Source organism: Zea mays, chromosome 8 (assembly GCF_902167145.1).
Source record: "Zea mays cultivar B73 chromosome 8, Zm-B73-REFERENCE-NAM-5.0, whole genome shotgun sequence".
NCBI lineage: Eukaryota > Viridiplantae > Streptophyta > Magnoliopsida > Poales > Poaceae > Zea > Zea mays.
Window position 1 is genome coordinate 162,418,145 of NC_050103.1, and position 11,429 is coordinate 162,429,573.

At 43.9% G+C, this 11,429-nt stretch overlaps 1 protein-coding gene across 1 annotated transcript; it reads left to right on the forward strand.

The window, feature by feature from the left end:
• Positions 1–1,211: 1,211 nt before the first annotated feature.
• On the forward strand, positions 1,212–4,207 carry LOC100192827 (Indole-3-pyruvate monooxygenase YUCCA2). The gene is made up of 4 exons (NM_001138018.1): positions 1,212–2,048; positions 3,097–3,345; positions 3,459–3,581; positions 3,718–4,207. Exons 1-4 carry the CDS (start codon positions 1,296–1,298, stop codon positions 3,955–3,957), a joined length of 1,365 nt encoding a protein of 454 aa, NP_001131490.1. The 5' UTR covers positions 1,212–1,295; the 3' UTR covers positions 3,958–4,207.
• The last annotated feature ends 7,222 nt before the right edge of the window (positions 4,208–11,429 follow it).

Here is an 11,429-nt window from a genome sequence, read left to right on the forward strand (position 1 = left end):
TTAGGTACAGCACTTGGCCAGTCAGTTTGTAGGGGGTTATTTGTCGGGTGCAATGCCACGATAGTGTGTTATAACATAGATTGCTGACGTCTGACAACATAGGTCTAATAATTCCTTGATGCTGTGTTGGAAACAAGATGATCCATGAACAACCCATTGAAAAAGTTCAAGAACGCTGAAATTTCCAATTTACCTGGGCCCAGCCGTTTAATGTCCCAATCCAAGGAATCGTCATAAAAATTGTTTTTGGCTAGTGATTTTCATGGTACCAGACACTGATGTAGCTACAATTGTGCCAGATGCTGATCAGTGCTTATTGTTCGTGCATGCTTCTAGGATATTGTTTCAGGAGAATTGTTTGTGGATGCTTCTAGAATATTGTTTCAGGCGAACAATTCTGTGGATACTTCTAGGTTAGCTTCAGGAATTGAACACACATTTGGTAACATAGTAGCTTACATAACTCTTTGAGAATCATTCATATTTAACTGCACGAGATCATTGGTGGAGAATTAGATATGGCAGAATAAATCATGGCACACAAGGTCTTTGGTTGCAGTACGTTGCTTTTGCTAATATATTAACTTCTATCCATTTTACGCATCTTTGCTATAGCAGGCCTAGCTTTTACAGTTTAAGCATTTACTATGTACTTCAATCTTGCCATGAAAATAAAAAGTATATTCTCATCCTTGTTGAGGGCTATTACACCTCATGTACAGTTCTGTGATTAAACTATATCACTAGGGTCTCATGTCCTATGCATGTTCTCTTTTGTGAGACCTTGCCACATGTCTGCCTGAGTCACTTAGTGATCCTCCATGACTCACCTTTCTATATTATTTTGGGATGGGCGTACTTGATCTGAATCAAAATGAGACTCTTAGAGTATATAGGGGCATAGAGCACACAACTAGCTTAGCTAGGCCATGCCTTCAAAAACTGTGCATGAAACTCTAGAAGACAGACATCTTCAAAACTTCCTCCTCTCTACTCGTATTTCCCTACTGTCTTCTAACTCGTCAAACAACAAAGAGTCACACCAGATTGCCCAGGCACCGACCTCTTGAAAAGAACCAGGGTTCTTATAAATCATTCGCATCAGTCCTCACAGTGTCTTCTGGAGATGCACACAACATATCTCCCCCATCCTTCTCTCTCACCCATGCCTTCATAAACAGCAAAGTTGGCTAGCTGGTTATTTGTATCAAGATGAAGTTTGAAGCCAACACATCCATTTCTCGCTAGTAAGATCAAGAAAAATCCATTGAAGCCTACTTCCTACCTAAATCTTCATGGATCCTTGGAGTGAAAGTGAGGGCAAGAGAGCCCATGATCCTATCTTCAAATGTTTCAGCCAAAACCAAGGTCACCATCACTTCATGGAAAGGAGCACAGATGCTGCTGTTGCTCTCTCTGAGAGATGTAGATGCATCTGGGTTTCAGGTCCAATTATCGTGGGTGCAGGACCATCAGGGCTCGCTGCTGCTGCATGTCTCAAGGAGAAGGGAATCAGTAGCCTTATTCTTGAGCGCTCCAGATGCCTAGCTTCCCTCTGGCAGCTCAAGACATATGATCGTCTCAGCCTTCATCTTCCTCGGCAATTCTGTGAGCTTCCTCTCATGCCTTTCCCTGCCGACTATCCGATATATCCCTCAAAGCAGCAGTTTGTAGCCTACCTGGAGAGCTATGCTGCAAGTTTTGGCATATGTCCCACATACAATCGCACAGTGGTGTGCGCAGAGTATGATGAACAGCTTCTGTTATGGCGTGTGAGGACGCAGACTTCTGACACAACGGGAGAGGAGGTGGAGTATGTATCCCGGTGGCTTATTGTGGCAACTGGTGAGAATGCTGAGGCCGTGCAGCCGGATATCGGTGGTCTACAAGAGTTCCCGGGAACAATCATGCACACCAGTGCATATAAAAGTGGCAGTGCATTCACTGGGAAGCGTGTTCTCGTTGTCGGGTGTGGAAACTCCGGGATGGAGGTGTGCCTAGACCTCTGCAACCACAGTGCCGAGCCCCATATTGTTGTAAGAGATGCTGTACGTGACTTCTCTCTACTTCTCGGTTGCTTTTCTTTCCTATGCGTTATTAAGCATTCGTAATTAGTCTACTGTAAACTATATATGTTCTGTGACTTAAATCTGTTTCCTTCTCTTAATTCTGTAAAGTGATAGTACTGTAAGAACTCCTGGTTGCTATTTTTGGTTCATCATATAAGTGCTGGTTTAGCCTGTGCTAGTTATTAGCAATAACTTGTGCTTTTTGTCAAGGTCATGAGCTTAAGGAATTAAGGGCTATAGACTGAAAAAAGTAAATCACTTTGTTGCATTAAAGGCAAAACCTTTCATGAGCAAGCTCTATTTGCCTTAAGTTATGCTAGTTCAGGTCAGTTGTCACTTAGGAAAGCGAGATATTCTTGAGACTGAAGGCTTCTGTGGCTGCTATTTGTATTCGTGTTATTAGTTCTTTCTCGGGATCCATCCCCATCATATGCATGCATGTGTACTTGCAGCTGCTCTAACCATCTGTGCATGCTTCACGTCCATGTATGTTCTTTTGGTTCTTTCGTTGCTCTCTGATAATAATTTTCTTGCCCCAACCCAAGAGCAGTGCAAAGAGTATTCTCGTCTATACTTAGTTTAATAGGAAAACTGTGGTTTTGCATGCACTAGCGCCCATGGGTCCCCACCACCACCACCACGGGAGTATAGCATAAGTTTGTCACTTCAAAAGAAACATTAACAAAATGGCTTGAGAACCTACCTTTGACAACTAGGTGCATTCCTTTCTCACGGTTCTTTCAGCTTTGGAAGAGCTTAGTGTGTAATTAAAATAGTTGCAATCTGTGTTTACATACTACTATATACTACTGTGTGGAGATAAGGGAATAAGTTTGGCCCAAGGTCCACGTTTCAAAAAATAATAAAAAAACATATAGTCTTGTGACATGTTGCTACTTGTAGCACGCAGAAAGCAGCATTTGGAGAACGGATGTTTGTTCAGATTAGTTGTCTGATCCAATCATTAGACAGATACGTTGCCTTTTTGTGAGGCTACTAGGCTAAAGATCGTGTCCATCATTGGCAGGTACACATCTTGCCCAGGGAGATGCTTGGCCACTCCACCTTTGGTCTGTCAATGTGGCTCCTCAAGTGGCTCCCGGTCCACGTTGTGGACCGTGTTCTTCTGTGCATAGCGCGGGCCATGCTCGGGGATACTGCTCGGCTTGGGCTAAAGCGGCCGGCCTCTGGTCCTCTTCAGCTCAAGTCACTGTCTGGAAAGACCCCAGTTCTTGACGTCGGCACATTTGCAAAGATCAAGTCTGGAGATATCAAGGTCTGTTTCCGTGGCGGCACGTACAAAGCAGCACCAAAGAGAGATCGATTGATCAACCTCTGTCTTGATTTAAGCCCTGACATGTGTTTTCCTCCATTCATTGAACTCTGCAGGTACGACCTGCCGTAAGACAGGTATCAGGAAGAGCGGTAGAATTTGCGGACGGTGAGTTGGAGGAGTTCGACGCCATTGTGCTTGCGACTGGCTACAAGAGCAATGTCCCCTTCTGGTTGAAGGTACTTTAGTTTAACTGTTTGTTTTAGAATAACGTTTACCATTTATGTGGTGGAAACAGATTGGTAAGCTACAGTTCTTCTTATGATGCATCCTGATAGCTAAAATCGATCGTGTTTTGCTTTTGAATCGGGTCAGGACCGAGTGTTATTTTCTGAAAAAGATGGATTGCCAAGAAAAGCATTTCCGAACGGGTGGAAGGGTGAGAAGGGCCTGTACTCGGTTGGGTTCACCCGGCGTGGACTGATGGGCACCTCGGTCGATGCCAGGAGGGTTGCCCACGACGTCGAGCAGCAATGGCGGAAGGCCAAAGGGACGCATCGGGACGGCGTTCCTCTACCTCTGGTCGCTGTTGTTTACCATGGTGATGGGTTGTGATTGTGAGTTGCCAAAGGGTGTATGTACGTACGCATGCATTCTGCTGCTTGCTTGTGTAGTGCTTTGTATAGGGTATTGTACTGTCAATTTCTTTTTCTTTTTTTCTTTTGGCGTGCGTTCGTTTTGATGACTAACCATCCTACGTACTATAGGGGAGGGGGTGAATACTGAGGTGGCCGTGTTCTTCCAAAGTCGGGGCTCAGTTGACTTGGCCTCTAGCTACTGATAATGAAAGAAGCTTGCCTGGTTTTGTTCTGTGTACGGTTTCGTGGCGCTTGCGAAGCAAATTTAATTTAATAGTGATCTGGGGTTCTTGTTGCTAGCTGTGGTCACTGCATGATCTGCTGTGTTACTAGTGTACTACTACTACACTGCGAATCTGCTGCTATAGCTTACGTTACTTTCGGCATGGAGCTTTTGGATGCATGCTTTGGAGGTCCCATGATGCCCCTCCCTCCTACAGGCCACATCCCACATCTATAGCTATGTGCTTGAATAAAGGACAAGATGATCGGCTACCTACTGGGAATCCGTCTTGCTTTTGGTGGCCATGCACAAAAGTTTTTGGTTGCTGGGCAGCGAGCAGCAATGCAATCTTTGCGCTGCGTATCACCGGCGAAATGACAGTTGGATCGTGCTTGCTAAAGTGCGCCTCCATCGCTCCCGGCTTGGTACAGAGCAGAGCAGGCGCGCGGGGGCCTACGGAGGTCCCTTCGTTAGTGCTTCCGGCAAAGCGTTCGTCAGGATGTTGCCTTCCCGGGCCTGCGGACCTGTACAACAGCAACAGTACAGCTCCCCTCTACGCTCTCGATGAAATACTCGTGACTCATAAAGCTGAGCTAACATTCCAGCTCGATTTATTAGGATGTCTCCATCAGATAGTAAGGTCATGTAAAACACTGTTTTGTACTATATATTATATTATTCATAGAGTAAAGTTTAAAATAATAAATGAGATGGAAGATATGATACGTACAAGATCACCATATTTAATTGGAGCATGGAGCGACAATCCAAAAAAACAGTACAACCACAAGGACTATTATGACTCTGATCTTGGTTGATTAATTAGGGAAGCTAGTTATGAGCTAACCTTAGCTGAAAGGGCAAGAGCAGAGCTGTTGCTCAAGTTTAGATCTATCAGTTCTTGGACTAATTTTTTTTATCGTAGCTTGTCAGTAGAAAGAGGTTCAACCACCTCGGCCTGAATTTTTAATAGGTTTTCTCGTACTAGTGAATCTTTGTAAAGGTCTCGCAGCGTCTCTATGCAACCACACGTTGGAAGTGTGGTATTGTGCTTGGCCAGCACAACGTGGTTGGGTGCGAAGTTCAATGAATTTTTACGCGACTCGTGGGTAAAGATGTATAACATTTGTAGTACGGTCAAAAGCGGCTCGAGCCCTCACATGATTAATCTATGGAAATAAATTAAATGATTTTGTAGGTGATTTGTTTATTGTAGCATATTTATGTTATGATCTTTAATTTAGTTGGGATGGTATAAATTTATGTTTAGTAATTCTAATAAAAGTTTGACCAACATAATTAAAATGTGGAATGTTATAGCCTTAGTCATATCCTTAGCTTATAAATCTTACACTATACTTTTTCTACACACTTGCTGAGTACCAACCATAAGTGTACTCATTTTTACTGAATTTGGTGCTCAGACCAAGTACAACCAGAGAAAGACTAATACTACGAAGATTTTTGAAGAGTTCTAGACCGTCGTCGCTCCGGTCAACCTGCCCGAGTGCCCGTGGCTCATTATCGGGACTGTTGTTGTCATTTAGTTTCTTTTGTAAATATATTTCATTTAGATATTAAAGTTTATGACATTGGTTTTTATACATTGAAGTCGTGATATGTGTGTAATTTGGTCCTTGCGCACATATGAGATGCATCTGGATTTCCCTGAAATCCGGTGTGCCAGCAAATACACGCTCCATGGATTCCTCCGCAACCTTCACACGTGCATTAGAGTGTCGTAGAGTGTCACTGGATATATCGTATATAGCCCTTCTTCGGTCGTCACCCATTTGCAAAGCTAATGAAAGACATATAACATCATCATGCAAGACAACTATGTGCGGTGTGCAGTTTTAGCAGCCAATTAACAATAACAAACCCTATTAGAAAGGGGATAGGTCATAAACCTATCTAAAAATAACACGTAATAGCCACCATTCTCAAGCTGTCAAAAATACGTTCAGACTATATACACCTCGTAAGTAAATGTGAGTTGTACTGTTCCTGAACGAGTGACAACATAAGTTTCCTATACTTCAGTTCTCATGCTTCATTTTTTCTACATTTATGTCCTAGACATAAGTAAATGTGACAACAACAGTATAGATTTCTGGCGGCAAGATAGTGGACAAATGATCATATATAACAATAGCAAAAAAAATGTAGCAGTAATTAATAAAGTAATGACCATATAAAGGCATCGATGGGTTAAATTAAATATAAATATGGTTATATCCATCAACGACATTCCTCTGGACAGCAGGAACAGGTGCGCTCTTTCTATTTCGGTTACACGAACTAGCTGCTGCTTCCAGATGCATTCTGGGACCGGACGTCCGAGGTGCACTAGACAGAGGACGAGGTTATTCCTGACGATGGAAAGACAGCCGGAATATTCCACAGGACTTGCATTGTGATGTGGGAGGGAATAGACAGCACGAGACGCGAATATCTGTCCTGCTTGAACCCCATACCCCATAGACACAGTAAGTAGGCAATGCCGTTCCCGATAATTTAGACATTGTTCGGTAATTTCCGATCCAGCATATGGATTAAAGTGTATTAGACAAGATCGAGATGGATTTTTAATTTATTATAGATTTAAATTGACTTAATCCTACTTGAACCCCATAGACACAGTCACTCACGTACTTACGTTCTCTGACAATTTAGACTTTGTTGGGTTATTCTCGATCCATATGAATTAGAGTGTATTGGACAAAATCGAGACGGATTTTTGATTTGCTATATATTTAAACCGACTCAATTCTACTTAATCCACATGTATTGAGAGCGAACCGAACAAGCACTACCGAAAACGGCTGTAAATACTGAAAAACACTCGACAAATAAAGTTCGGCGAACTGTACATTTACCACCGAGCACTCGACAAACAAGTGGGTCAAGTTTCAGTGGATAAGCTACCAGTGGATGAAGGCGGCCGTGCGACCGCGTGAAGGAGGCTAGCTGACGAAAAACGTAATGGGCTCATGGCACAGGGGCAGCGCACATGCATATGCATGCGCGCGTCTGGTGGACCCATGCAAAGCACCAAAAGCTAATTTGACCCCGTCGCCGTCGCCCGTCGAGGTGTCACAGCACGATGACGAGCTAGGCTAGCTAGCTGGGCGATAGCAACGTTTGTGATCTCCCTTCTCTCAACACCACCTACGTACGACGGCCAGCAGTCACGTTAGAGAGACGGCACAGGTCCAGTCGGTCGGTCGGTCGCTCATCACTGGCTGGATCGATCTGCGGCCTGGTCCATGCATGTGACGATCGATGTCACTGCGAATTAAGAACCGTGCATGCACTCGCTTCATGCAAGCAAGCATGTACGTACGCGTCCAAGGGGAAGCGACGGAGATCCATTGCAAGCGTCCGTCGATCTGGACTAGCTATAGGCGTAATGGACACGGGTGCCATCAGCCGAGCCTGTTGCAGTGGCTTAACTGGCCGGCGAATCTTTGACGTCGTCGTCGTCGCATGCGTACAGGGGACCCATGCATCATCATCATGCATGATCGAGGCCTCTTAGTTTGGCCTGACCTGCACACACGTATATGTAGCTCCCGCTCTTGCCAGTGGACGCACGCATGTTCGCGTAATCATGTCCTGCGCCGGCGGAGATGATTACCGGCCGGGACAGAGACGTACGTAGTGCTCCTCTCCTTGTAACGCTAGCTGTCGCTCTCCTCCTCGGGCTCCTCGTCTCGGCCGCCGGCTCCCGCGCGGTGCCGCCGGCGCGTCGTACGTCGACACGCGCGCACATGCATGCAGTTCCCAGTCGCGTGCATCAGCTACTATCCGATCGACACACCTGCTTTGCCACTCGCAGGGTTAACCTTCTCGATTTGTTATCGTGTCCCGGCAGCGACCGAGAACGGAAAAACAGCGAAAACCGCTCGAATTTCGTTGTTTTCGAATGGTTATTGTTTCAAATTTGAATCGGCGGTTTTTCTTTTTTTTTCTCGACGGATTTAATTTTGTTTGTTCTCGGTGGAATTCGCTAAATTTCGCTCGGGAAATTGTTCAAATCAAGCGTTGGCGAGAAACGCGTTGCCTCTGGGCTGGCCCTCTGGCCGGCTGAGCGCGTGCTTTCCCGCTGCTTATCGCTAAGAGATCTGTTGAGCAGCGATTGAATTCTCAGTGTAGGGTTGACACTTGACACTATAGGTATACATTCGTGCCGTCCGGTCTGGCACGGTCCAAGCCTGAAAAGGTCCATATTGTTTGAATTCGGGCTGTGCCGGACCAACACATGGGCCTCGCTCTCGGCTCACAATCCGGCACGTAATTGTTTAAACGTGTCGGACTCATTTCGAGCGGCCCGAAATTATAAAAAACCCGAAATTCATTTTTTGGCCCGAAATTCACGTAAGGTCCGAAATTCACTTTTTGGCCCAAAATTCACATTAGAGCCCTAAATTCAAAACAAATTTAATAAAACAAATGAAAGATAAGACAAATAAATTTGATCAAAAGCAAACTTAATATTTATATCAAGTTACCAGAGCTATGCAATGACTACCTCGTTTACAAATCATTTTGTTAGAAAGAAAAAAGAGTATAATCAGCTTTATACAAAGTTCGTAAGTTCAGTTCATTATCTAATGTTCATAACAAAAGTAAAATTACATCATATACTCTAATTCAAAGTTACAAAAAAACATCTAACTAGAATTATCTCTAGCTACAAAAGTGTGGAATAAAGTGTGGTTTTAATAAATATATGGGCCTTTTTGTGCCTCTATATGAGCCATTTCATGCCTACCTTAAACGGGTCGTGCTCGTGTCCGCCCATGGGCCGCGACTTCGGCCTAAATCCGGCCCGATATACGGCCCGTGCTGGCCCGACACTAAAATAATTCGGGTCGTGCCGTGTCTCGACCGTGCTTTGGGCCAGCCCATCTAGCCCGACCCAAATGCACATCTATAGTTGAGAAGCTGCCTCCTCTGGCCCAGAGTTGAGTTGGTGAGGGAGTGGAATAGCCAAGCAATGAGCACATAGAGAATTAGATTTGTGATGGGTCTAACATGTAATTAAGAGGTTCAACGAGTGATGGAGCACACAAAAAATTGTAACCTAAAGGTAGACTTTTTATCAAGAAAAATATTTTTGAGGTCATGTGATCTTCTAGTCTTTAATAGAAAATTTTCTATAATTTTTATGCATGTTTTTGAAATTCAAAATTTTAAAACGAAATTTACGAAATCTACCGTAGGGTCGAGATATTAAACCCTAGCCACACGACAAAGGCCCAGAGAACTCTCGTCATAGACTTTGATGAGTGTAGCTCTCAACAAAGAGGCCTCGGCGAACTATACATCGGCAAAGAAGGATCCAGTTAGCCTCTTTGTCAGTCCATTTGCCAAGTGTCGAGGCCATAGCATTCGACAAAGAAGCTTTACCGATTCTCATGTATATCTTCTTTGTCGGCCGCTATGGTCATGGCACTAGGCAAAGAACCTCTTTGTTGAGTATAACACTCGGCAAAATGACCAGAAAACACTTTTTATTTGTTTTTATTATTTCATCCAAACAAACAAAAGATATATCACAAAATCATAATATATACATCACAAATATCACAGAATCATCACATACATCATGCATACCACATATCTCACAAATATTACCGTATCAAACAAGTTTCACAAACATAAGTGTCCAACACTCACATACATAAGTCTTAAGTATCTCACAAAGTATTACCAACACCAACAAACATAAGACCATGTGCACAAAGTATCTCAGCGAGGTGGGCGACTCGACTGGTTCGACGATGGGTTGGGTGATCCATGAGGGTTGTTTGATGCCGTCGGTTGTCCCTGCATAAAGAATAGATTGCATGTGTGAGACCAGATGAATATATATCATGCATGACTAGAATTTTGATACTCACTGGAGTATGAAACTGAGCAGGGTCAGCTGGAGGGAACAACGGAGGTGGTGGAGCAAAAACCTGTGTGGCATCAAGGCTCTGCATGTACTGGAACATCTCTGCCATCCTCTACTAATCTGTCAAGCGAGCCGCATGCTCCCCCTCGCTCCGCCCTCATCCTCGCCTCCATCTCTACCCGTCCCCTCCTCTTTTCGTCTAGCTAGGTCTGTAATATTTCACCCTAATGTTAACGAAAAGATATATAACTCAATGTGATGAGTTACAGAAGCACTAACCTAGAGTTCCTGGATGCGATGTTGTGAGCTTTCCTAGCCAGAACACTCGGAAAAGTTCATTTGTATTATTTTTTTTCTTTTTTTGACCAAACTCTATGTGGTGTGTTTCTACATTATCTAGATCTACATGTTTAGTTTTGACATAATTATCAAAGTGTTTGCTATGACTATTAGCTAGATTTAGTTCGTTTAATTGAATTTCTTCGATTAATTCAGGTTTGAACTACAGACCACTCGAAAATTATCACACACTATAGTAGAAACCCAATAGATCTCCACATGGAATCATAAAACTTCTATGGAGAAGGAAAGGAAGGAAGGAGAGAAGGAACTCCTGGAGTTTAAATCCGTCTATTTTCGGCGGCTAAGATCCACGACCGCCGAAAATAGTGCCTTATTTTCGGTGCCTAGGGTTCGGCCGCCGAAAATAATCCTTGCCACCGAAAATGTACTGTAGTGCTGTTGTGAACATAAAAGTTTGCCGAGTGTTTGTTAGGTGACACTCGACAAAATTAACGACCGTCGTCAACTATAAATGGCTGTTGACGGCCTATTTGCCGAGCGTCGCTTTTCGCCGAGAGCTTGACATTCGATAAATCCTTATTTGCCGAATGTCTTTCTATGCCGAGTGTTTTGCGCTCGGTAAATTAGGTCAACGTTAAGAGTCTTATTTCGTTGCTAAATGTTGGATAAATTACACTCAGCAAAACGAGAAGCACTTAGTAAATAGCCAGATTCCGATAATGACTCTAGCTAGCTAGCATCCATCGATGCTCCAGGTAGTGTTTGGTTCGGTGTCAACGAGGGATGGGACGGGATCAACCCTGGGTTGACCTCGTCCCTTATTTTTTGAGGAATAGCCTCATCCACCATTTTTGAACAATATTGTTTGACCCTGACTCTGGACCTTCAAACCAAACGCAGGTCAAATTAAAATGATCTCATCCTATCCCTCTTCATCCTTTCTCGTCGACACGTATACGGCGCCGCTGCAGCAGCTAGCCGTTGTAGTCCATGTGCGGGCAGTGCAGATCCGCTTAAT